Genomic DNA, 27,841 nt, shown 5'->3' with positions numbered 1-27,841 from the left:
CCAGCTTCATTTAGGCATGTGTTTTATGCTAACATTGTTTTAGAGTGTGCTAAGCTCCAGCGAGCGACGTACTTGCGAAGTGTAGCGGGTCACGTACGTCAATAAGGTTTCTTTCGCGTATGATAAAAGAGTGACCGTAACAGGAAGAACATACCTGTGGTATGACAGTGATAGCGGTGCGGAGTCTGCGCAGCGGTACCGACGCAATGTCGACGCCGTCGACAAGGATGCGACCACTGGTTGCCCTGATGACGCGCAGCAGGGCCAGCACCAGCGAGGACTTTCCGGCGCCCGTGCGGCCCACGATGCCCACCTGCGAGGTGAAGTCTGGCGTTGCCCTTCCTTGTTCTTTTACTCCCATATGTTAGCACTTATGAGCGAGGTATCGCAAGTCTCTCTCTGCTATCAAAATGTTGGAGTGAAGAGCAAAATGTGGTACCGTGGTATATGAGCATGCACGTAGTATAATGTGCAGGAGAGCCGACTGATATCGTAACAGTGTCCGCTTCTTGATGCGGCGAAGTGCAGTTTCGCCACTTGTACAGATGGCAACACTCTTCGTTGTTTCCCGCCAGTCGCTAGATTTTCCGCCGTTTTTTCGCTGCGTGTGGCGTACCAGTGCGCAGAAATGTTTGCTGTCAGCTTCAACTAACGCGGCATTACTTCACATGTTGACGTTCGCTCGCCATTATCATCCTTAGGAGGTACTCTCACGGTGTCTACCCAGCGGACTGTCCATTGCGGTGACTGGAGCTGAACCCACTGGAATCAAACTGGCTGTGGGAGCCTGTTCCTTTCTCGTTGGTACTCCAGTCCAGCCAATGAGCACTTTAGCAGCAGATTCTGCTTCCTGGGGTTTTACGTGCCAAAACCAGTTCTGATTATGAGGCACGCCGTAGTGGAGAGCTACGGATTGATTTTGACCCCATGGGGTTCTTTAACGTGCACTATAACGCAAGCACACGGGCGTTTTTGCATTTCGCCTCCATCGAAATGCGGCCGCCGCGGCCAGGATTCGATCCCGTGATCTCGTGCTCAGCCTTAGCTGATTGAGCCACCGCGGCGGGTACTTTAGCAGCAGACAAAATGAACATGTCTGCTAGGTAAACACTGACAGGACCACCCCCCCCCCTCCCTGGATAAAGCTTCGTGCTCCACAACTTCTCAATGAATTTGAACGCATTTGTACCGGCAAAAGCTGGATACATTTCAATCCGCGCAAATTATTCACATGTACCCCTCACAATGTCTAATAGTAGCAAACGAGCCAACGAGGATGCCTAGGCTTTTCCTAAATATTGTGCTTGAATATCACGATACAATGTTTATTCGAAAGAAGTACGGACGGTTAACGTCGCAGGCAACAACACCTAAAGGAGAAAAGAAACTCTATGAGCAGGAAAGGCACTTTGAGCGGGAACTAAATGTTTAAGTCCGCTCCGTTTCGCAGCTATGTTCTTAGGAACTTAGCAGCAGCTCTTAGGCACATTTATGCTCCACTTATTAAACAACTTTTGGCTCGTAGATAGCGGGGGGAAGCTATGTTTTGTTTGTTTCCTTTGCCATACCCGCACCGTTATCCGAGAACTAAACAATTCATCAATTCGTTAACCCACCATCGAACGACCTTAACGACATTCAACCAGCTTATGCACAACGAAAACTGAGCTTCGTGTTCAAGGAAACACCAGAAAAACATGGGCCAGCTGAAGACTCAAACCAAAGGTGAAATGATACAGCATACCGCGACAAGTGCGTCGCATGGCAGCCGCTCGGGACACGACAGTATCGAAAGAACGCAATCATTTGGAACTTTCAACACTCATCAAACAACTAAGGAATGAACAGCATGAAATAACGTAAGCTTGGGCATGCTGGTGTTGTTCAATTTCTGCATCTAGCGCATAACACAAGACACGGACAGAATGAAGAACCGACGAAGGCAGGCGCTAACTTCCGACAAATTTATTTTTAGAAGCGTCACACTCATATATAAGGGTTTTAGTAACAGCCTGCGCTACCGAATTTGCAACATTTTGACATCACATACGATGATCAGAGCAAAAACCCAAGTAAAAGCTGCAAGATTATGAAATGGTTGGGTTCTCCTTTCCGCCGAGTCTTCAAGCCGTGTACGACTCGGTGGAAAGGGCAACCCAACCATTTCATAATCTTACAGGTTTTATTCAGTTTATTGCACTGATCATCGTGTGTGTTCTCAAAATGTTACCAATGCGGTTGCGCAGGCTGTTACTAAAACCCTTACATAAGTGTGACGCTTCTGAAAATAAATCTGTTCGAAGCTAGCGCCTGTCTTCGTCGGTTATTCACTCAGTCCTTGTCCTTGTGTTGTGCGGTAGATCCAGAAATGGACAGCCTGCTTTCGGAATCTGACAGACACGCAGTTTTCTGAATTTTTTGTCGCCAGCTTGTCCTCGTCTGCGCAGCGCCCTTCGCTCGCGTGAAGGCCGATTTACGCTCGAGCCTCCCAGAGCCGCAAGCCGCACCGCACGCGTGCGGTCGTGCGAAAAAAACTGCATATGTCGAACACTTGTGCATAAATTTCGGTTTAGACATAGCGTAAAGAGAATTTTGTGCACAACTGTAGGACATGTGAAATTTTTCGCACGACCGCTCGCATGCTGTGCGGCTTGAGGCTCTGGGAGGCTCGAGCGTAAATCGACCTTAAGAGCCGCTCCCGAGTTGGCTATTTCTTTTTCAGTTTCGATGTCTGAAGCCACTTTGAATCAGCGCTAGCAGTCGTGAGGAGGGGATGTTGGGAGGTGCACTACCAAAGGCCTATTGTGGAGAGGGAGAGGAGCGGATGCAGAGAGCACGGCGACATGGTGCACGCGAGGAGAACGAGAAAATGTGATGCATGAGGGTGCGGAGAAAATGCCTTGGCGAGTGCTGTAGTCGGCGCTCCTGAACATCTTGCACCGTTGCTAAATAAAAGAAATCAAACCATTGCTTGTCAGTCTGTAAGCCGAGCGCCCTAAGGTACTGCATGTTGTCCTTCTACTGCGACTACACCTTATAAGCTAGAAAATGGGCTGATCGTACATACATCGCCGGCTCAAGGGTTTCCCTACCTAAGCAGAATGATGCACAGTCGAAAGGAAAGGGTAAAGTGAGTATCAGGTACAAAGATCCGGCTCTACCTAATATTGCAGTATTTCAACACGAAAAAGAAGACGCTTGATATCGGAGCAACGGGTGGATGAATAGCCACAGGAAGCTGGCTTGCCTTGACTGAACCAGGCCGTAAAGGCAGCCCGACAGCGTATTCTTGCAGCATCACTGGCAATGAATGTGCCGACAAAGCTGCCCGTAAAGCACATGACGAATATGAAAGAATCTCAATACCATTGTCAAAAACGGATGCAGCGCGGCACCTCAGCAGCCTTGCCTATACTATAACTCTAAGAAAATTACATACACCAGAGTTTACCAACCGGCGCCTATATGCCATGGACCCACAGATACAATTACAACTTTTACCTGGTTTTAAACGACATGAAGAAACACCTTACTGTGCCGCCTGCGGTTTGGAGCTTCTATTACGAACTCCAATTCCTTCCTAATTGGAATGGCGGACAGTGCCAACTGCAGCACATGTGGTGTTGAGGAAACCACCAGACATCTCTTATGGGACTGCCCTAGATACGAAGAAGACAGGATTGCCCTTCGGACTGCTTTGGGGCACTTAGACGACAGGCCTTTTATGGAGGAGAAGATCTTGGGCCCGTGGCCTCGTGCGTATTCTATGTACAGGGCTACAAAGGCGCTGCTGCGCTTTTTGAAGTGCACAAGCCTGTATGACCGCCTGTGACGAAACTCAGCGATGATCGCTTGACTGCAAATGTGCAAAGTGTGAACTGTGAACTTCTCTCTTCCTTCTCCTCTTTCAATCCCGTCTCCCCCTTCCCAAGTGCAGGGTAGCCTACCGGGCTCAGCCTGGTTAACCTCCCTGCCTTTCCCTTATGACTTTTCTCTCTCTCTCTCTCTCTCTCTCGTATTCTTGCCTTTCAAGTTCATGGGGCACCCGAAAAGGCAGCACTGGGAAAGGAAAAGAGCGGCGATAAAATAGTGGACAACTTTTGCTCGCAGTAATTGAATTAAGGAAACAAGTCACCGAAATGCGCTTCCTCTTAGTGCGTCATATTGCGTCTCGTCGGAGACGTGGAAGCCGGCGTACAGCACGTATATAGGCACTTTATGCTTGCTTGCTTGCTTGCCTTCAAAAGTGGCTCGTACTTTATATGAACAGCAAACGCCACGTCGTTGTCGTCTCTGTTTTTCTACCCGCGCGCTACTTCAGCGTCGTTTCCATGGTCGGGCACATACCCGCGATGACGATATAGCATGTGGCACCATGGTGACGCCATTGAAGATGTCCAAGATTGGCCGGACCAGTTCGAGCGTGTCGCCAGTTATAATGAATGGGGCTCCCGGCAAAAGCTGTCTTATGTCTATTTTGTTCTTCGAGACAGTGCGCGGACGTGGTTTGTGAACCGGGAGAGGAGCCTGACCACATGGGATGCCTTCCGCACCCAGCTGCTAGACGCATTCACTAGCAGCGACAGAAAAGACAATGCGCGGCGCCTTCTCGAATCTCGTGTTCAGAAGCCAAATGAGAGCGTTGCCATGTTTGCAGAAGATATGGCCCGCCTTTTCCACAAAGCAGATCCTGAGATGGCCGAAGAAAAGAAGTTGCGCTATCTCTTGCGGGGAGTGAAGGCTCCTTCACTCGGACTTGGGAGGACTTTGCCGGACTTGTGAGGAATCCACCGACGACAGTGGCCGAATTTACCAAGGAGGATACCGCTATCGAACGGGCACTACAGCAGCGGTACCGCCAATACGATCGCGCGAACTCACCAACAAATGCTTCGCTGCTACGTGAGGGCGGCGGCACATCTCTGTGTGAAGTTATCCGAGAGATTGTGCGAGAGGATATGCGGCAGCTCGGAATTGCTCCCATGGCACCAGCGGTGGCTTCTGTCGCTGATGTCGTCCGGGAGGAAGTTCGACAGGCCTTTTCTTCGCCCGACTGGCTAGCGGTGACGCGACGATGCACATACGCGGAATCTCTTTGTCGTCCACCTACCGCCACTTCGATGCTGCTGACACCGTCGACCACTCCGACGCAGCCACCGCCGCCATCCCCGACGCCCTATCGTCGAAAGTCACAGCCGCCGCCAGAACTGCCGTATCGCCGACAGCCGATCGCCGCGCCGCGGTCTTACGGAGAATTCCCTGCCGGCTATCCGCTACGAAAAACCGATTTGTGGCGCACCGCGGACCGCCGGCCGCTATGCTTTCATTGCGGTGAAGCAGGACATGTTTATCGAGCTTGCCACTACCGCGCAGCTGGGATTCCCAGATTTCCCACCAACTATAGTTACCCTCGATTTGACGCTCCACGTACATGCGACGACAATCCTTCAAACTTTCGACCGGAAGGTTCAACGACGCCTCGATCGCGTTCCCCATCACCGGCTCGTTACACCCAACCAACCCGCCGCGATTTTCTTGACGCCTCTAGGGGCAGGTTTCCTAGCCCGCGCCGGGGAAACTAGAGGCAGGACCTCCGGGGGTTAGGTTGCAAACCGTCCAGCTTCCCAAGAACCCCCCTCACCGACGATCGACGATTATACGATTCCGACGATTCCAACCACACCACATGTAACAGACGCCGTCAGCGCCGATCTTGTCGTTAGCGTTGACAGCCACCAAGTGGCCGCTCTCGTTGACACTGGTTCGCATTTTTCGATAATGAGTCTAAAGCTAGCCGACAGACTAAGAAAAGTGAAGACGCCGTGGACCGGGCCCAACATCAGAATTGCCGGGGGCCAGTTGATGACGCCGATTGGAAAATGCACAACCAGAATCATAATCGCCGGTTCAGCCTTCGTTGCTACCCTCGTCATTCTCTTTGAGTGCTGTGATGAACTTATTTTGGGAATGGATTTCTTGAGGGAGTATGGTGCAGTTATTAATGTCCGCGACGGCATGGTGACATTTTCTACGAGCTCCGAAGACGTCGACCCCACGGATGACCAGTGACCGCTTTTGCGTATCGCCGACGACGACGTCACGTTTCCTCGCGAAGTTATTCTCTCGTGCCTGTAATCTGCGATAACTTGCACATCGCGCCTGGTGTCGCTGAACACATCAACGCACTAGTACTAAGTCAGGGCGTTTCCGTCGCCAGGGCAGTAATTAATGTACGCGACGGACATGCTGAACTCCTTCTGCCGAATTTTAGCCGGGAACGTCGACAGATTGTTGAAAGCACTGATGTTGCTTACCTCGACGAAATTTCCCCAATACAAGACTGCCTCTCAGTGCAGCACGCGGCGTCCACCGTGCCTATGCCTGCCTGTGGTTTATGTCAGTCGAACTTTATCTCCCATCGAACGCAACAGCCTTCTTGAGCTTATCAATGAATTTAACCGCTGCTTCTCATCTACGTCAAGAGACGCCGCTCACCAAGCACCGTATTATCATCGAAGACGACGCTAGACCCATCCGGCAGAATCCTTATCGTGTAGCACCGAAAGAGCGGGAGGTAATACAAAAACAAGTGAGGACGATGCTTGAGGATGGAGTTATTCGGCCATTAAGAGCACGTGGGCGCCGCCTGTCGTATTGGGGAAAAAGAAGGACGGTAGTCTGTGCTTCTGCGTCGACTATCGAAAACTCAACCAGGGGTGCTATGCAGGATGCCCCGAGTTTGGCGAAACTCGGGATCTTCACGAGCTCTGGCGACGCCCCAAGATGAAAGAACTAATGGTAACAAGACAAAGTTTGTCCGTCCGCACACCTCCAGTTTCATTGGTGTATCTAGATTTACTCTGGGTGGCCATCATCCCTTGGGCGTTGTCATATGGGTGGTCGACAAACTGGGGCTCACGTGATCATAAGGTCGGTGCATGATCGTGCATTCTTTCACTTGTTTGTCGTTCCACCGAGTGCATTAGAGGCACAAGCAAGTTATCAAATAAATGCATTTAGTACAATCATATTAGTCACATTACCGTAGGGTATAGGTATTTTAAAGTTTACAAATTGTACACTGAATGTGTATTAGACTAATTTGTAGTTTAATCGTTTCGCCTTATACCACGAGGGCACGCTCGCCCTCCTCTTTCTTCCTCTGGATTGGATTGGCGCGGCTCGCTACGTGCTTGTGCTAGCATTTCCGAGTACAGATTGGTGTGCGCTTGGTTTTCGCACTGGGCTTTGAACAGATCGCTCGTTGCTCTTTCTATTTCCTCTAGATTTAATTGGCGCGGCTCCCTACGTGCTTGCGCTCTCATTTCCGAGCACAGATTGGTGTGCGCTGATTTTTACACTGGGCTTTGAACAGATCGCTCGTTGCTCGCGCTAAAGTAAGGCTTCGAGACGAAGGGAGCGTCGGCTAGCGCAGAAGTGGTTTGCCAAGCGCTTACCGTGTAAGCACTCAGGAATGTCGGAAAACTCTCATTCAAGGATAAAAAAACTGCGCTTTATTTTCTTTTACATTGTGACGCACCTTCATACTGGCTAGCGCCGAGCGATGGCTTCTAACAACCGCAGGAAAGAGTTTTTATACTGGGTAGCCCCAGCGATCCGTAGCTTCTAACAAACGCAAGAAAGGGTCTTTGCAGCGCATGTGGCCGTTGAGTGCCACCACATTCATCCCAGGCGGGACTCCAGCACCAGTGCAGTTACTCTGTACCCACTGCTGACGAGCTGGCGCTTCACGTATTGACAATAACTTTCTATTTTTCGCGTGTGAATGCCCGTGTTGGTTTCCACAAAGTGCACGCTGTGGTTAACTGTCTCCCAATGCAGATTAAGGCATAGCCCCGTTAGCATCCACTGAATTTGGGACACAGTTGTATGCGGCCAATTCGTCACTATGAATAATGGGTCCCCGGTTGAACATTGGCTGCAATAATGGCGCCTAGCGTCGCCGCCTTTCGTCGGTCGACCTTGAAAACTAGCAGCACCCCTCAGGTCGCGCAGACCATGCCGAAGACCCATGGGCCACCATCTTTAACACCACCGTAGTTTTGGCGGCTTGGCGGAACGTTGTCGCCCGTCATTAGGCGGCCTCGATTGCACTTTTGCTCGCCGCGAAGAAGGCACTCGTCAATTTGCGCTGTCTTCCCGGGGCCACTGAGTGGAGCTCGCGCCAGCAGCTCGTCCCTCGCGAACTTACGGGGGTAGCTCCTCCAGTCGGCGATGGCGTGCTCCGATAGAGGAAACAAGTCTACGGTCTCTTTCAACATTCATATGTCTACGCTTTTGCTCACGCAGTACGTGAGTCAAATCATTTGGCGCCTGGAGAAGTGGTCGTTCGGACGGCCGAGACGGTCCGTGTTGGCGCAGTAACTTCCTTCGCCTCTTTGCCCATGCCGTGCAGCGGTACCGTGTACGTGCCAAAACTGATTTCGGCACCAAAACTGATTTCGGCACCGGAAGGCAGCCCGGCGTCCATTCCGAGTCTTCCAATTTAATGTGACTACTTCGCCTGCGCAGGTTGGTTGGTCCGGGTTGAACCCCAGGTGCTCGCAGGTGCTCCAGTACTCCGATGACGACGCCGGACCTGGCCTGGGGCTGGGGCGCGGTGGACGAGCTTGCTTGAAACAGGAGAGAGCCGAAGCAATCGCACGAACTATTTCGCCGCAGCCTAGTCACACCAGTCTACGCTGGGAAAGCATAATTTGCCCGCCACCCTATCTCCGCAAACGACGGCCTTCGCCTAACTCGTCACACAGCCAGCGCACTCAGGTTTGGAAAGGCAAAAATGACGCTGAAACTCTACGTCGGACATGTAGGTGAACGGGTCCAGACGGTCATATTGACGCTTGCTGCCGCTGGATGCGATTACACAGGCTGCTGCTGCCGCCACCATGTTCCCGAGTTCAACTCGAGGGGGGTTTCGCGATGTACGAGTTTGGCCCGAGTTCGCGTGTCAATCAAAACCATACGTCACGCCCCGCGCGAGGCATGTAACTCTTGTGCACGCGCCCGCCACGGTTGGGCCACGCCCAACTTATTTTCCGGCAACAGCGACGTGGTGCGGAACTGAGAGGCATCAGCAATCTTGACCGCCGACAGAAAATACGCACAGCACACTGTCATCGGTGATGTACTGTAACTGAGAACCACTATCAAAAACAAAGCGGCGACTTTCGCTGGCTCATGCATCTATCTTCTTAGGCTGTGATGGCCCCACAACATGGTTCATTGTCTCCATTGTAGCGACGTAGCGCACAGCAAATAATTATCGGAACGACACTGTAGCTGCTTGCAAGATGTCGATGCGCCGTGGTGGATGACGATGCTGAGCAGTGCGTAGTGTTTTCCCAACGTAAAGGTATCGCAGCTGTTGTTTGAGATGGCTGCTCTGTCATCGGTGGTGTATCGGATCTGCAGTGTCGCAAACACGGTCAGCGCCGAGAAACGCTCGCTTTTTTAAACCCAGTGCGATGGCATTTCTTCATCACAAGCACGGCACACTAAATAGTTGCAACCCCTTTCTGCGTTCGAAGTTTAATTTCCTAACTGCACACAGGAGCCATCACAAGCCAAAATGCGATTGCTGCGCTGTCGTTACTATATCTATCTGCGATCGCTGTTAGCGCAGCAGCAGAGACAATCGGCAAGCACATTGGAGAGAACAACTCTGCGTATGCATGCGAACGGAGGCACCTTCACTGGGCAAGCGATGACAAGCGATGAATTGTGTCACTGGGCAGCGCGCTCTTCCTTGCAATGCATCGCGGAGGCTTCGCGCACGCAGATAAACTGGTGCACTTTCACTGTGCTCCGTCACTACGGACCCTAGAATACCGCACAGCCATTTTGCAGTGACAACCGTTGCTCCCGTCGTTTCAGTTGGTAAAGCGGCGGCCTTAATAGCCGCCTCAGTGAAGCACCTGCGCTGAACAACCATGCCGCAGCGCTGCGTGGCTATTCACCTAATAGTCAGGAAATAGAAAGATCACTGTCATGACTGACTTTATCAATGATTAGAGTGCCTCGATGCGCGCGGGCATCAAGGCACCCTATCAAGGATAGCACTGCAGTGCCCCTGGCGACTGCTCACCGTATGAACTCCCTCGTGCGTGCGACGCTCTAAAATGTATCCGCTTGTAAGCTTTCGCCTCACTGTCGCCACTCGCGGCAAAAAAGTGCAAAATTTAATAATTCGCTCGATCTCTGTTGGCCATAAAACATTTATGGCATTCCAAACGAAAAACAGATACTTCACGAAATAAAGTGTTCCTTATTTTATTTGTTGTATTTGAACGTAATCGATTGAGGGAAAGTGTAGGCGCAAATATGCACCGCATGTGCCCTGTTCGCATTCGACGGAGGATAGAAAGATAATGCTCGAAAGAGGAGGCACGCCCTTTACGCGCCCCAGAAAGGCGTGGCAAGTGGCTCACGGCAAGTGTGCAGATATACAGCGGTACAGTCACGGTATTGCTAAATGGTGATAATACGTTGATAACAATACGCGGCGCTGGCGCGTTTTGCTGCGCAGTCTTGTGTGCTTGAAGCACGGAATCACTGTGCCGCGCAGGGTGCGCTCATGTTGTCATACGCAGCTTTATCTCGACATTTCTTTTTGCCTGCTGTTCTTGCACGTTCCTTGCTATCTCCGTTCACTGACTGCCATCGAGCAAACTCGGGTGAAACTCGTACGAACGAGAAACTCGGCGCATCCTGCATAGCACCCCTGATCACAAAGAAAGACGTTTATCCGCTACCGCGCATCGATGATTCACTGGACCGGCTACGAAACGCACGTTACTTTTCGTCGGTGGACTTGAAAAGCGGCTACTGGCAAATCGAAGTTGATGATAGAGACCGTGAAAAGACCGCTTTTGTGACACCCGATGGACTTTATGAATTTCAGGTGCTTCCCTTTGGTTTGTGTTCTGCGCCAGCAACGTTTCAACGACTAATGGACACGGTACTCTCAGGCCTCAAATGGCAAACCTGCCTAGTGTACCTCGACGACGTGATTGTTTTCTCCGCCACGTTCGACGAACACTTACGGAGACTGACGACGGTCTTTGAGGCAATTCGCTGAGCAGGCCTAACTTTGAAACCGGAAAAGCGCCATTTTGGTTTTGAGGAACTTGAATTGCTCGGTCACGTGGTTAGTCATGAAGGTGTTAGACCTGACCCTGATAAAATCGCTGCCGTCGCTAATTTCCCGACGCCATCTTATAAAAAGGCCGTGCGACGTTTTCTGGGCCTTTGCGCCTACTACCGGTGGCTTATTCTGGACTTTTCGTCCATCGCGTGTCCATTAACACATCTAACCCGCGAAGATGTCCCCTTCCTGTGGGGCGAAGAGCAGTAACGGGCATTTCACGAGCTACGGCAGCGGCTGCAGACGCCTCCTGTGCTCGCACACTTTGACGAAGACGCCCCGACGATTCTTCATACCGATGCTAGCAATGTCGGCCTAGGCGCAGTGCTTCTTCAGCGGCAGGACGGCACCGAAAGAGTGCTTGCTTACGCCAGCAGGAACCTATCCAGAACGGGGACTAACTACTCCACTACAGAAAAAGAATGCCTCGCGGTAGTCTGGGCCATCCTGAAATTTCGCCCATATCTATACGGTCGCTGTTTCACCGTCGTCAGTTATCACCATGCCCTTTGCTGGCTGACTAAGCTAAAAGATCCAGCTGGTCGGCTAGCACGCAGGAGCCTTCGGCTCCAGGAGTTCGACTTCACGGTTGTCTACAAATCGGGGAAGCGCACGCTGACGCCGACTGGCTGTCTCGGCCGCCTGTTGAGACTGCATTGCACGACGATGAGGACGCGGCTTTTCTAGGCATGGTAGACGCTGTCGCCGTTTCACGCCTGCCACGCGAGGACGCAGAACTGGTTCCTCTTATTGATTACTTAGAGGGAAAAACAAGCTGCGTGCCGAGGTTATTCGCCAAAGCGCTGCCTTCATTTTGCTTGCGTCACGACGTTCTCTACAAAAAGAACTTTTCACCCAGTGGCAGCAGCTACCTACTTGTCGTTCCCACATCTCTACGGAACGAAGTCCTACACGCCTGCCACAACGAGCCGACCGCTGGTCACTTGGGATACTCCCGCACATTATCCAGAATTAGGCTAAAGTATTACTGGCCGAGACTTGCGCGGGTCGTGAAACGTTATGCCCAGACATGCCTGGATTGCCAGCGCCGCAAAACCCCACCCGTCAAGCCTGCCGGACTGCTGCATTCTGTTCAGATACCGCAAGCGCCGTTCGCGGAAGTTGGCATGTACCATTTAGGTCCATTTCCAGTGTCTTTTGCCAGCATTAGATGGATAATTGTCGTCACAGATTATCTTACCCGATACGCAGAAACAGGTGCTCTCCAGCGGGGAATAGCAGCCGAAGCAGCACGATTTTTCATCGAAGCCGTCATACTAAGGCATGGCGCTCCCGCAGTGGTCATTACCGACAGAGGTTCTGCTTTCACGGCCGCGCTTCTGGATACCATGTTGCGATTAAGTGGTACAACTCACCGAAAGATAACCGCTTATCACCCCCAAACCAATGGGCTGACAGAACGTTTGAATAAGACTCTGGCAGACATGATGAGTATGTACATCGACGTCGACCACAAGAACTGGGACGATATTTTACCATATGTTACATTTGCGTACAACACGGCTCGCCAGGAGACAACACGCGTGACACCTTTCAGCCTCGTCTATGGCCGGGAAGTAACAACACTGTTGGACGCGATGCTGCCACACGAGTGTGGTGATCACGAGACTGGTGCCGAGGAGTCTCGTGATCAACGCTAACGAGGAGTCTCGTGATCAACGCAACGCGCCGAGGAAGCAAGGCAGCTTGCGCGCTTGCGCATCCAAGAGCAACAGAACTCCGATGCCAGACATTACAACCTTCGACACAGACCCGTCACGTACAACGTCGGCGACCAGGTGTGGGTTTGGACTCCTATTCGTCGGCGGGGGCTACGTAAGAAGCTCCTCCGAAGATACATCGGGCCGTACACAGTTCTACGCCGCATCAGTGTCGTGAATTATGAAGTTGTGCCCTACAGTCCTTACTGCTCCAAACGCCGGCAGCATCTGCCCGAGGTTGTGCACGTGCTTCGTATGAAGCCATACTTTTCATCATGACATCAATTTTGCACAACCACGGACCGTTCTTGGGCGCTTGGCGCATCGGGACGATGCTTCTTTCAAAGGAGGGGCAAATGCCACATGCTATATCGTCGCCGCGGGTATGTGCCCGACCATGGAAACGACGCTGAAGTAGCGCGCGGGTAGAAAAACAGACACGACAACGACGTTGCGTTTGCTGTTCATATAAAGTGCTTATATACGTGCTGTACGCCGGCTTCCACGTCTCCTACGAGGTCGTGACAATATCATAGCGTATGAAAGTAGACGAGTTGGCAGTATCTCGCTTGGCCTTGTTCCTTTATGCTTGAAGCTGGTATTTTAGCCTAAGCTAACGAGAGTTGTCTGGGATGTAGCAGTTACAGCACTTACATTTACCTCTGACGAGGATCTGCGCAGCAGGCCTTCAGCAACAGAGACCTTCACAAGGATTGGGTAGCCTGCCGAGGTTAACCTATCAGCAAATGGTTTAGGCCACTTGAACTAACCCATGAATTTTCCGAGAATGGTGCAATAAGGTTCCTTGATGTAAAGATATTTTTTGCACGAAGGGCGTTCCTGATGGATGCACTACCCACGTGGTAACAAGCCTCTTCTTTTTAAATCCACGCATTCAAAACTTATAAAACGCGGCATTGTTAGTTCATGCTTCATCATCATCATCATCATCATCATCATCATCAGCCTATATTTATGTCCACTGCAGGACGAAGGCCTCTCCCTGCGATCTCCAATTACCCCTGTCTTGCGCTAGCGTATTCCAACTTGCGCCTGCGAATTTCCTAACCTCATCATCCCACCTGACTTTCTGCCGTCCTCGACTGCGCTTCCCTTCTCTTGGTATCCATTCTGTAACCCTCATGGTCCACCGGTTATCCATCCTACGTATTACATGGCCTGCCCAGCTCCATTTCTTCCGCTTAATGTCAACTAGAATATCGTCTACCCCCGTTTGTTCTCTGATCCACACCGCTCTCTTCCTGTCTCTGCTTCAATAATACCCTAAATAAATCCTGGGAACGCAAAATGGCCGACAGTTTTCGTGAACAATCTGATAGGTTAACCTCGGCAGGCTACCCAATCCTTGTGCAGGTCTCTGTTGCTGAAGGCCTGCTGCGCAGATTCTTGTCAGAGGTAAATGTAAATCCAGATGGACCAACTCACGATAGGCAAAAAATTGCAGTAATTCCGTACACGCATATAATCGCGCCTAATCTGAAAGAAGGTCGCTGTCCGTGTAAACGTCAAAGTTGTGTTCTCTGCTGCGGAAAAACTAGGTAACCTATGCAAAATGACCGTCCGAGCATCCAGGCCCAAACGAGAGTGCCGTATCGCACATCAAAAGAAACCTATAGATTGCGCAGACCACGTCGTTTACCGGATTCCCCTGTCTTGTGGGAAATATTATATCGCACAGACGGCTGCATAAACGAAAGGCTGAAGGAACACAAGTACAATGTAGATGGCGCAAAAGAGGGGTGGCTTTCTGCCCAATGCTGCGCATGTGGATGCTGTCCAAGATTTAAAAAATGTAGTATCGTCACGAAACACAGAGACCATGTTACACGGGAGATAATCGAAGCGGGAGAAATTCTACGTTGGAGGGATGGTTGCGTCAGTACCCCCTCTGTTGCTCTCACTGACAAGGAGATACCTCGGGCTATCACCACGCTGAATTTTGTGTGGTTTTATCTTGGCGTTCTGCGCATGGGCGCATGGTTGGTGTGCTATTGTATGACTGTATAAATAGCGATGCTTTCTGGAAAGAAAATTAACTGTTGGAAGTTCAGCGCTCTGTTCTCTCTTCTGTCGCCTCTGGTTTAACGTACCTTGAAGCATGTTTTACGAACAAGCCCAATCTTACACCCTTCTTAATTGCTTACTTTAGCACTTTTGAATATATTTATCTATCATCTTACGCCGACCATGTAGTACAACTTAGGTACCTCTGGGTCACTAGGTATGTGCTCGTTGTCGTGATACTGTCGTGGTCGTTGCATTACAGCTTTATCATCCGACTCTCGTCATGCCGTAAGCGTCACGCAATCGTCACATGCAGTCGTCATGCATTTTTGTCACATTGCCATCGCAATGCCGTCTTGGCCATTCAGTTTTCATTCGTGATCTGAGTCTCGTTATGCTCTCGTTGTCATATCTTCACCTAGGACCATGTGGCCCAAGTTGTCTAATAGCTTCGGTCACTATATATAAGTATACGCTAGTGGTCGTGGTGGCCTCGCGGTCGTTGCACGGCCGTGCTTCCAGATTTGTTAGGCGACTCTTGTTAGGGCATCATCGTCACGCCATTGTCGTCACACAGTCGTTTTGCATTTGTTGTCACACCGCCATCGTGATGCAGCCATAGTCGTTCCATTGCCATTATAACTTCGTCATCCGACTCTCGTCATGCTGTCATCGTCACACCATCTTCGTTACACAGTCACCGTCATACCATTGTCGTCAAGCCTTCGTCGCTACAACACCTTCGTCGTTCCGCGAACGTCTATGTTTCTTCGTCATCCTACTAAAATCCAACTGTCGTCAATCAATCGTGATTATGTCACCATTTCCAGGCCGTCGTCATCCGTCAGTCGCTTTCAGGCATCCGTTTTCAGACCATTGTCGTATTGCTTTCGTGGTAGTGCCATCGTCACGACTCTAGCCACGTCATCCCACTCTCCTCATGCCATCGTTGTCACGCCACTTACCTTACATGCTTGTTTCATTGCCCTCATAGTGTTGTAATCGTATAGTCGTCGTTGCGTCTTCGTCATTCAGTCATCGTCGCTCATTCGTGGTCCTATACCATCGCCCTGATGCCGTCGAGGTCGATTAACCGTTGTCAGTCTAACTTCGACAACCGAATGTCGTCGTACCGTCGTCGCCCAACATTCGTCATCATACCACTGTCATCCAGCCGTCGTCGTCACGATGCCATTTTACCATTGTCAGCACTTCAGTAACGTCATCTTATTATCCTCATACCGCCATCCATCAACGTCATTTTTTGATAATTCTATACTAATAATGCTGTAGTCATTGAATCGTGAATATGCGCACGTTGCTATGCGGTGGTCGTCATTGCGTCATCGTCAGAACGTCACTATTATACATCCGTTGACCTACCCTCGTAGTCATGGTCAGGCCACCTACGTCATTCCAGCTGCGTCCTCTGATTCCCGTCATACTGTCGCCGGCAAGCCATCGTCGCCATATAGTCGTCGTCGTCTCATTGTTATCATGTTGTCGTCAACACGGTGTCGTCATTATTAAAGAATCTAAATCTCATTCTCATCACGGCGTTATCGTTAAGCCGCATCGTCATCTAATTAACGTCATTCCTTCTTCATCAGGCCATCGCGTCAGCTCGTTGGCCGTCATGCCATCGGGGTCATGCAATAGTCATCGCTCCAGCTTAATCACCCTAATCATATCATGCCGGCTCCGTGACAAAAATGTTGTTGGGCCATCGTTTGTAGTACAGCATTCGGGATACACTCATTGTCACGCCATTGTCTTCATGCACTCGGAATTCAGTTGTCCTTATACGGTTGCCATAACCTCGTCTTCATACAGTCATCATCATGCATTCGTTGTCATACGTTCGTCGTGATGCCGTCGTGGTCTTTCCGTCATCGTCATTCAAAGCGTCATCATCATCATCATCAGCCTATACTTATGTTCACCGCAGAACGAAGGCCTCCCCTGTGATCTCCAATTACCCCTGTCTTGCGCTAGCTGATTCGAACTTGCGCCTGCAGATTTCCTAACTTCATCACCCCACCTAGTTTTCAGACGTCCTCGACTGCGCTTCCCTTCTCTGGGCATCCATTCTGTAACTCTAATGGTCGACCGGTTATCCATCTTTCGCATTACTTGGCCTGCCCAGCTCCATTTTTTTCTCTTGATGTCAACTGGAATACCGGCTATCCCCGTTTGCTCACTGATCCACACCACTCTCTTCCGGTCTCTTAACGTTAGGCCTAACACATTTCGTTCTATCGCTCTTTCTGGGTCTTCACTTGTTCTCGAGCTTCTTTGTTAACCTTCAAGTTTCTTCCCCATATGTCAACACCAGTAGAATGTAATGACTGTACACTTTTATTTTCAACGATAATGGTAAGCTCCCCGTCAGGATTTTGCAATGCCTCCCGTATGCACCCCAACCTAATCTTATTCTTCTGTAAATTTCTTTCTCATGATCAGGCTTCCCTATGATTAATTGACCTAGATAAAGGTCATCCTTTACAGACTCTAGAGGCTGACTGGCGATCTTCAATTCTTGTTCCCTTGCCAGGCTATAGAACATTATGTTTGTCTTCTGCATATTAATCTTCAACCCCAATCTTACACTTTCTCGGTTAAGGTCCTCAATCATTTGCTGTCTCTCCGTTGTGGCTCAATAGGATAATGTCATCTGGAAACCGAAGGCTGCCGAGATATTCACCTTTGATCTTCACTCCTAAGCGTTCCCAGTCTAAGAGCTAAAATACTTCTTCTAAGCATGCAGTGAAGAGCATTGGAGAGATTGTGTCTCCTTCCCTGACCCCTTTCATGATAGGTAACTTTCCACTTTTCTTGTGGAGAACCAAGGTCGCTGTGCAATCTTTGTAGATATTTGGCATGATATTCACGTATGCCTCCTGTACTCCTTGATTACGCAATGCCTCTATGACTGCTGGTATTCCTAATGAATCAAATGCTTTTTCATAATCTATCAAAGCCATATATAGAGAAGCTGACTGTACTCCGCAGATTTCTCTATTACCTGATTGATGACATGCATGTGATCCATCGTAGATTATCCTATCCTGAAGCCAGCCTGTTCTCTTGGTTGGCTGAAGTGAAGTGTTTCCCTGATTCTACTGGAAATTATCTTGGTGAATATATTACACAATACTGAAAGCAAGCTAATGGGTCTATAATCCTTCAATTCTTTAAGGTGTCCCTTTTTATGAATGAGTATAATGTTGGGGCTCTTCCAGCACTCTGGTACACTTGAAGTCGTGAGGCATTGCGTATAAAGGGTCGCAAGCTTTTCAAGCCTGATATATCCTCCATCTTTGAATAAATCTACTGTTATTCCATCTTCTCCAGCAGCTTTTCCCCTGGCCCTTCTGGTCTTGCAAGGCCCTTATAACTTCATCACTAGTCACAGAAAGAGCTTCTGTATCCTGTTCATCATGTCTTCGAATGAAAGCAGTTTGTCTGCTCTGAGAACTGTACAGGTCAGTAAAGAATTCTCCCGCTGCTTTTACTATGTCATAGAAATTTCTTATGATATTACCATGCTTATATTTCAGTGCATACATCTTGCCTTGTCCTATGCCAAGATTTGTTTTTACTGATTTAATGCTGCGTCCATATTTTACGGCTTCCTCAATCTTTCCCACGTCATAATTTCGAATATCCCTTACTTTCGTCTTATTTATCAGTTTCGACTGTTTAGCGAATTCTACCTGACCTCTCGAGTTAGCAATTTCATGTTTTGCCATTTCTTTATTAGGTATTTTGTTCCTTGGAAGAGCTTATCTACTGGTTGCCTTGGTGCCTTACCTCCCATTTCAATTGCTGCTTCTGAGATCAGCCTTGTTCGGTTACATTCATTACCACTATGTGGTTCTCATCTTCCTGTTCTAAAGCTGCATATTTGTTTGCGAGCACCAGCCTGAATTGGTCTGCTTTTACCCTTACTGCGTCTAGGTTGGCCTGTTTCTTCTTGACTAATTTTATTCTTTCTCTCTTCAAATTGAGAGAAATCCTTGGCATCACAAATCTATGGTCACTGCACTTTACCCTTCTTAACACTTCTACATGCTGCACTATGCTGGGATCGGCAGAGAGTATGAAATCTTTTTCATGCCTTGTTTCTCCATTAGGGCTTTTCCAGGTCCACTTCCTGTTGCTGCGCTTCCTGCGGAAGGTATTCATTATTCGGAGCCTATTCCTTACCGCGAATTCTACCAACATCTCTCCTTTAGCGTTCCTAGAATCGATGCCGTAGTTGCCAATTGCTTGCTCACCAGCCTGCTTATTCCCCACTTTTGCATTGAAGTCGCCCTAGACTACAGTTTACTGAGTTTTCACCTTTCTCATTGCTAATTCAACATCTTCATAAAACTGCTCTATTTCATCACCATCGTGACTGGAGGTTGGGGCGTAGGCTTGTACTACTTTCATTATATACCTCCTATTAAGCTTTATTATGACGACTGCTACCCTCTCGTTAATGCTCTAGAATTAATCAAGGATGCCAGCTATCTCTTTATGGACTAGAAAACCTACCCCGAATTCTCTCTTACAAGGAAGACCTGTGTAACAGAGGACGTGGCCGTTAGTCAGCACTGTATAAGCCTCACAAGTTCTTCTAACCTCACTAAGGCCAATAATATACCAGGCAATACCTGATAATTGTTCAAATAGCCCTGATAAGCTAGCATCACTCGATAGGGTGCGCGTGTTGAGCATCGCCAGGTTCAGCTCCCAGTGGCGGCCTGTCCGGACCCAGAGATCCTTAACACCCTCTGCAGCGTCGCATGTCTGACTGCCGCCTTGATGAGGTGCTCCGCAGCCGCTGGGGACTGGGGGCCATGGGTTAATTGTAGGAGTCATGAGGGAGGTAGTGGCCAAAAACTGCACCAGGGAGGCCAATTCCTGTTCTGGTGGGGGAGTGACTTTGTTGAAGCTTAGAGGGCCTTCCTAATTTGGTTTTACCTGGATTGACATAGCCCCACTAGCTCTTGGCAATAATTTTTTTTTTTGCTGGTTGTGCCCAGCCCTTAACGCCTCTCCACCCATCACGAAAGAGCAATGGGAGGAATCCCTCAAGAGCAGTAATCTTCAAATCCAACACCAGGCTGTCCAGAGGGCCCACGACATCGCGACGGGACTTGGTCTCCCGGTCCCATCGTGGGCGGAGCCACCGACTTAATCTGGGGGAGCCTTCGGCTCGCCTAGATCTTAGTTCCTCCGGACTGAAATAAAGTTCTTGTCATGTCATGTCATGTCCTGTGTCAGGCGCCACTCTCTGCCTGAAGATGTTGTGGACTAGAGGACGATTCGAACTCCCGCCATACTCCTTTGTCATCAACTGTTATGTAATCGCCCCGTTTTCGTTTTACCATCGTCATCTCTTCAATAACATCATACCATGGTCGTCAATCCAACGTCGTCATGCCTCCCTCTTCGATCCATCGACACCATCCGTGCTTCACGATCCTATTGTGACTATGCTGTCGTCCTTCAATCGTGATAATGGCTCAGTTGTCACACCATTGTCATCATTGTGCCATCCTCAGACAGTCGCTATCATACATCCGTTGTCAACATCGTTGTCGCTATGATGGCGTAGTCATGCCATCACCATCATTCCAGCTTCGTCATTCGTCTTACCATCTTCGTCACGCTATCGCCTTTGTCCTTCGCCATCGTCCCAATTATCTTCATGTCGGCGTCATGACGATTTCGTCGTTATACCACTATTATTTAAGAATGGTCATCTCACAGTTGTCATGCCGTTGTCGTCATACTGCCTTTGTCATTCCATCGATGTCATTCGGTCTTCGTCAAGCTATAGTTGTCTGTGCGTCGGCGTGACACAGTCGTCGTCATGCCACAATGCTCATGGGCGACCATAGCAAGCGAGTATCACAGAAACATGACCGGATACCGGATTATCACAACGACAACAGATGTTAAATAAGGTTCGCTTCAGAAATTAACTGTGTCGCTGCATTACTGGAATGTTAATCGCCTTGCCATCGACAGCCATCGTGAGATGAGCTCTGCCGCAATGTTTTATTTTTACGCGGTGTTTATACCTCGTGGAAAATTAATTTCACGTTGTTGTTCCGTAAAATAACGCTCTTAATCAACTGTGCAAGCTTAGTATTGTCGCACTGCTATGTATTCACCACGATTTCTTAGGGTTTCTCTGCAAACTTGATCAAGACTGATGTCGTCGACGAATACCAAGCACAGCGTAGGTGGCTTTTTCTTTTCCTTTACAAAGCGTCTAGCCGTTGAGCATAACTACTTTCGTGTGTCTTTCATGGATAATTGTTTAGACAAGTGGAGCGCAGGGCGCATGTGCATTCTATTTCTCTTCACATCCCTTCCCAGAAACTACTTTCGTGTAGCTCTAGTGTAATGTAATGCTGTTTATTTAGCGTGCGAGCCCTGTACTTTCTTCTGCACAATGTTGAACGTAAACACGGAAACAAAAATATTTTTGTGAATGAAATTACTGCTGTATACCGTGGGCAACTCAGAAAAGTGACAAGAAAAGGAACATAAATTATAGTAAAAACAGCCACACAGCTGTTGTCGAAACAATTTTCTACTCTGCTCTCTGCACCACCTAAATTATCCCTGTTTGAATAGGTTCCCTCAGAAGCTTGGCATTCGTCCAGTAAAAAGGTGCGAGTATAATACGGTTGTGAATACTGCATAATTAAAAGAAATATCAAAATGCTTGCGTTTCACATAAGAAGACGCAGTTCAGTATTTTTCAACGCCCGATGTTAACCTAGAATCAAAAGCTTAAATATCAAAACGGAAACTGTAACAGAGGTAAACGACGCGCAAAAACCCTCGGAAGATATGATTAACAGTTTCACCAGTCACTTGGCGCGCTGGCAGCCGGGCTCTTTACTGTAGTGTTCGCTCTTTACTCTATGGAGCCCCATGGCGACGCTGACGCCAACAGCGACGATCGCGACGAAACTTTGCTTGGAGTGTCAATATAATTCCAATAGCAATAAAATCTCACGACATGCCATAAATACCGCGCATTCCCTTAATCTTGGGTGATGTACTGCGTGAACGAAACGCCTATCCAAATCGTCGCCTTTCATTTATTCAAGCGAAGTCCTTTATGTCTCACTGATTCGGCCGTGAGCGCCGAAAACGCACTCAAGGAAAGCCAGCTTACACAGTGGAACCATCTGTGCATCTGAGCACACAATAGAACAACGGCGCACAACATACCTATCGTAGAACACTAGAGTTTACATTCGCAGTTGTACTGATCAGAACAAGGGGAATTGCAATGCCACGCTACCCAGACGAACTGTATATATCTGAATTCCATTACGCACGTTACGCAATGCATTCCCGGCCGTCACCATGGGTAGGTCGTGGGTGCAGCACACGGTAGTACAAGAGATTGCCGTACACCAACGTAAGCGCGAGCGCGATCGTGCCCGTAAGGCCGATCACTTGTATGGGCAACGGCATGCAGTCCGTGAAAGTGTGAGTGTGTGCGTGTAATCAACCACTACGTGATCTAAAATAAAGGCTAAGCCACTTAACGAAATGTGTCTTCATCCAACATCAACGTTCAAGAAATACATTCCTAAAAAGGAAATCAAATCACATATGCTATCGCATCTGGTCGCTCAGCATTTCTTGGGTTCGTTTCGTGGTTGTTGGCTTCCGACTTTGATTCAGTTTGCATGGCGAAAGCTTCGTATTCAACCATCTTTCTTTAAGGAAGGGGCTTTGATTTTTTTATTTACTTCGGCGTCACGCGAGAGTGCGGCAGCGTCATCCTAAGTGGTGAGAAAGTACTCATCTCCAAAGAGGGAGAACACGGGGAATTAGGGAGATGGAAATTCAAGACGATGAGCAACACGAGAACAAGGTGAGACCAGGAGCCAACGTTTCGACAAGTGGGCTTGCCTTCTTCAAGAGCATATGTCTCCTTGAAGAAGAGAAGTCTACTTGTCGAAACGTTGGCTCCAGCTCTCACCTTGTTCTCGTGTTGCTCATCGTCGTATCCAAAGAGCCACTGCTGCAGCGTTGAGGCAGCGTCGTCCTATGTAGCACGTATACCTGCGCCTGCGGAAACACGCGGCAACGCGCTGTTGCCTGGACAGTCGCTTGTACATCGAGAACGCGTTGTTTGGAAAACACGATGGCAGAAAAAAGCTAAGCGCTTTGTCGTGCTGAGGCTGAGAGTGTTAACGTGAGGCCCTCGAGAAGCAGGGACCTAGCCGCGAGCACTCGCTCAGTTCTGAGCAAAAGCAAGACCTTGGAAACAGCCTTAGTGGTTACCTTTTCGCGCGGTAGGACGGTTAACGTGATGTGACTAAGGCAGTCATCCAGTTTGGATGGTTGGTATGAAGCACAGAAGTCCTGGAACTCGATACGACCTTCAGTGGGCCATTCAGGATGCACGGCCGTCTTCCCTTCGGCGGAGGCTTCTCTTCGAACCAGCTGGCCTAGTTTTGCGACATCAGGATATTCCTGCGGGACATGCAGTTGATTATTTTTAGATGCATTTCCTAACACCTAACATACGCTTAGTGCTTAGCTATGGGAGACATTGCATTTTACAAGGAAGAAAAATCTTGGTACTGATATTTGATGTCAAAATTATGAATCCGTGTTAGAAGGAAACTGCCCAGCGGATCTTTTATGATGATTCTTATTACTATGGTGACTTGTTCTAGTCAAATATGGCTACTTTATTATTGCGTAAAGGAAGAGTTAGGCGCGCATTTTGCATGAAAACGTTCGCTAATACTTTCACCGTTCTCTGAAACAGGCACCCAGAAAACTCATTGTTCATGGCTGTTAACACGAGGGCGCGTCACGTATAGTATGTATATAGTTCATAAATACCATAACAGCAATCACCTGAAAGAACAGTTTCGCGCTTAAGATTGAGCCAATCAATTGCACGCGAGAAAACGTTTTATGGTAACCCTCAGTTGCCTTTATCGACATCATGGCACAGTCCTTACGCAACTAAATCTACCGACTGTTGTTATGGCGAGGCACGCATTATTCCCTAAACCCATCAGTTCACTACAACTTCAAATTGTAAGCAAGAAGCAGTTCTTTAAGCGCCAATTCCAATGCCTAAGGTATACTCGAGGCTATACAGCGCAGCTTAGGCTGCGCTGAAGAGGGAAATTCAAGCGCCTTCTGCCTCACCATGTCTCGATCCTGAGTTGTTTAACTACAATAAACTGAGAACTATTCGCTTCGTGAGTACATAGAAGAGAACATCACATACCCGCCTCATAAAGAAGACACCACAAGCCTCAAATGAATTCACGTGATTTTTTACCTCCACAGGGGAATAATGATAGATTCAATAAGCCTCATACTGCTAACGAATAAGACTTCGGCTTCTTTCTAGCTGCAGCCATACGGTCCAAAAGGCATATTTCCCTAAAAAATTTGGGCTGAGCAGCCTGTGTCAGTTCGTCAGACTCGTGATGCATGTTCCTCAAGAAACAAGCAGCAGGAAATTGCACAATTGAGTTGAACGTGTAGCACGGAACAGTGAATAAATATTGGTACATTCCTTTGCGTATTCTGCAAATGGCTGTAAGCATCAATTAGTTTTACTTCAAATTACCGCCACTTGAAGTTAACCAGTGAAGAACGGTCTAACTAATTTTGAGAAGCAGTTAAAGGAATAAGTGGTGCTGGTTGAATCTAAACTGCAGTGTCAGGTCCTCGTGTTACTACCGATCGTTTCTGTGAAGAAATGAAAAAATGGATATTATACCATGAGCTACTCGTCCTAAGCAAACACGTTTTAATGGGTTAACATCAAGGTAAATGTAGCAGTGATATGTAGCAGACATAGTTAATTGCTCGTTGCACCACTGCAGATATGGTACCCTAACTGGATTCTTATGTGCTATGTTTATGCGCTTTTGCTTTTATTAGTCACGTGCTATTTATGCTTCTTTTATTAGTCCCTCAATCTGCAAAATCTAAATCCGCGCATGAAAAACACGCAATTGTCTGGTCGAGCTCCTTCGGCTGGCACTGCAGCGTTGCCCTTGAGAAATAAATTGTCGTCTAGGAAATAAGCTCTTTGAATAAGTTTGCGCGAATGATGACGTCATAAAAATCTATTTGAGATGACCGTCATACGTATACAAGCACAGGGAATGACAGCGAACAAACGGAAACACTGCAGAAAGCGCCCGAACGGCAGCAGACTACAAGCGCGAGTTCGTGCCCTGACGTCACGCGAGCGGCGCTCGCAGCGCCCCTGTAGGTCGTTCTCGGGGCTAATGGGTTCACCTCATGGAGGAATGAAAGTGTAGGAGAGGCCCCGCCCAACACGGACGTGTTCGAGAAAGTGTGGCAGAAGTCACATGCTGTTTTTCGCAAAGGAGCACTGGGACTGGTACCCCAAACATAAGCGTTGCCATTGCAACCGCGCCCCTAAAGCTCTCGCTGTTGCTCTACTCTTCTGAAAAGTGAGATAAGATTTCTCCGCCAGTGTCTTTTTCGTAGCACATTTTGATTGCGAGACAAGCCGACTTTGGTGTGTGGTGTGAAGTTTCAAAGTTGTGTTTGGGGCCTGTGAGTCTGTGAGGAGCGCGTCTGCCTCACTGAAACTGTTATAGAAGTCTCGTAGGTTTTGTGTGACTGCGCGTCAGCAGCATACACTTCCGGCGGTTCGTAGCAATGCAAGTTCACAGCTCGCTTATCTGCTCCGGTGAGCTGATTGGAGGGGCAAAGGGAGATGGCACACCAACGTGGCTGCACTTTCCGCTTGAAAAATGTGACGTCAGGACCTTTTCTAGTTTCTTTCCTCCATTGTTAACCTGCTCTGGCAGTTGCTGCGGGATCTGTGTGTCAACATTTTTTGACGTAGTTCCCTTTCACAGCTCATTATGGGCGCCCAAGAGAATTCGCACTAGAATCAGGGCAACACTTGACTTCAGCCAACCAAGAGAACAGGCTGGCTTCAGAAAGGGATATTCTACGATGGATCCCATCCATGTCATAAATCATGTAATCGAGAAATCTGCGGAATACAATCAAGCTCTCTATATGGCTTTCATAGATTATGAAAATGCATTTGAATCAGTAGAGATACCATCAGTCATAGAGGCATTGCGTAATCAAGGAGTAAAGGATGCATACGTGAAAATCTTGAGAAATATCTACAAGGATTCCACGGCCATCTTGGTTCTCCACACGAAAAGTAGAAAGTCACCTATCAAGAAAGGGTCAGGCAAGGATACAGAATCTCCCCAATGCTATTCACTGCATGCTTAGAAGTATTCAAGCTCTTACACTGGGAAGGCTTAGGACTGAGGATAAACGTCGAATATCTCAGCAACTTTGAGTTTGCAGATGACATTATCCTGTTGACACGTATGCATGTTTATCTTTCACCGGTGGCCGCTTTCCACCGGCTAACAAATGTTAAACGTTATCGCTCGGCGCAGGACGCGCCTGTATCGGAAGTTTCTAGAACGTTAATCGATGCTTCTTTTCGTTGCCTGTTTTCACGGACGCTTATGTTATCTTATTGTATGACCGACGCGAATTGTCTAGATTTTCTGGAAGACCCGCGGGCATCAGAGATTAATCTGGAACCTTCGATGACTCAGGTATAATAAAAGCCGACGCGTTTCGCCGCTGATCAGATTTTCGACGATCGCCGACTGTGTTCGCTGCTATCGTTGTGCTTTGAGTGTAGCTTGCTTTTGTGGGCACAGGTTCGCCCAATAAACAACCGGTTTCGTCATACACAGTTTTACGACTGTTTTCTTTACCGTCACTACTACGTGACACTATTCAGCAACAATGGGGACGAATAACAACAAATGATTGAGGACCTTAGCCGAGAAAATGTAAGAGTGAGGTTGAAGATGAATAAGCAGAAGACAAAGATAATGTTCAATAGCCTGGCAAGGGAAAAAGAATTCAGAATCGACAGTCAGCCTCTAGAGTCTGTAAGGGAGTACGTTTATCTAAGTCAATTACTCACAGGGGACCCTGATCATGAGAAAGAAATTTACAGAAGAATAAAATTGGGATGGAGTGCATACGGCAGGCATTACCAAATCCTGACTGGGAGGTTACCACTCTCGTTGAAAAAAAAGTGTACAATCATTGCATTCTACCGGTGCTAACATATCGGGCAGAAACTTGGAGGTTACGAAAGAATCTCGAGAACAAGTTAAGGACCGAACAAAGAGCGATCGAACGAAAAATATGATGACTAACGTTAAGAGACAGGAAGATAGCGGTGTGGATCAGAGAACAAACGGGGATATCCGATATTCTATTTGACATTAAGCGGATGAAATGGAGCTGGGCAGGCCATGTAATGAGTTGAATGGATAACTGGCGGATCATTTCGGTTACAGAATGGATACCAAGAGAAGGGAAGCGCAGTCGAGGACGGCAGAAAACTAGGTGGGGTGATGAAGTTAGGAAATTTGCAGACGCATGTTGGAATCAGCTAGCGCAAGACAGGGGTAATTGCAGGTGGCAGGGAGAGGCCTTCATGCCACAGTGGACATAAATATAGGATGATCCTATGTGGCCCCGCGGCAGATATCACCCTTGGACTTTATAGGGAACCTCACGCCGACGCCGACGGCGGAAATCCGCTTGGAGTGTCCATATAATTGATATCGCAATAATAAAGGAGCGATGCCATGGGATGCCCGAACGGTCCATGCCGCTTGACCAAAAGCAGCTGCAGCAGCGCATCGTATCGCCGTCTATCGGATGCCATTTTACTCACTGGCGGCAGCCAAGGCCGTTGATGGCGTATACAACGTCACCTTTCCCTGGTTGGAGTGCCGGGAGATTTGAATTCCCATAAAGGCATTCGGACCCTTCAGATGCGATGTTTTCGTAAACTAAGTCTTTTATTTGCACGAAACAAGCGTTACAA

General features: G+C 48.6%; 1 protein-coding gene across 1 annotated transcript in view; it reads right to left on the bottom strand.

Moving 5' to 3' along the window:
- The window catches only part of LOC119431864 (ATP-binding cassette sub-family C member 2), a 191,937-nt gene that overhangs the window by 18,856 nt on the left and 145,240 nt on the right, over positions 1-27,841 (bottom strand). Inside the window, exons 14-15 of the mRNA XM_049658085.1 lie at positions 23,224-23,415; positions 155-313 (exon numbers count right to left, since the gene is read on the bottom strand). Of these exons, the coding sequence (XP_049514042.1) occupies positions 155-313; positions 23,224-23,415 (351 nt within the window). The remainder of the gene's footprint in view (positions 1-154; positions 314-23,223; positions 23,416-27,841) is intronic.

This window comes from Dermacentor silvarum, chromosome 10, assembly GCF_013339745.2.
Source record: "Dermacentor silvarum isolate Dsil-2018 chromosome 10, BIME_Dsil_1.4, whole genome shotgun sequence".
NCBI classification, from domain to species: Eukaryota; Metazoa; Arthropoda; class Arachnida; order Ixodida; family Ixodidae; genus Dermacentor; species Dermacentor silvarum.
The sequence above is the reverse complement of the archived record's forward strand: the minus strand, read 5'-3'. Positions and strand labels throughout refer to the sequence as shown.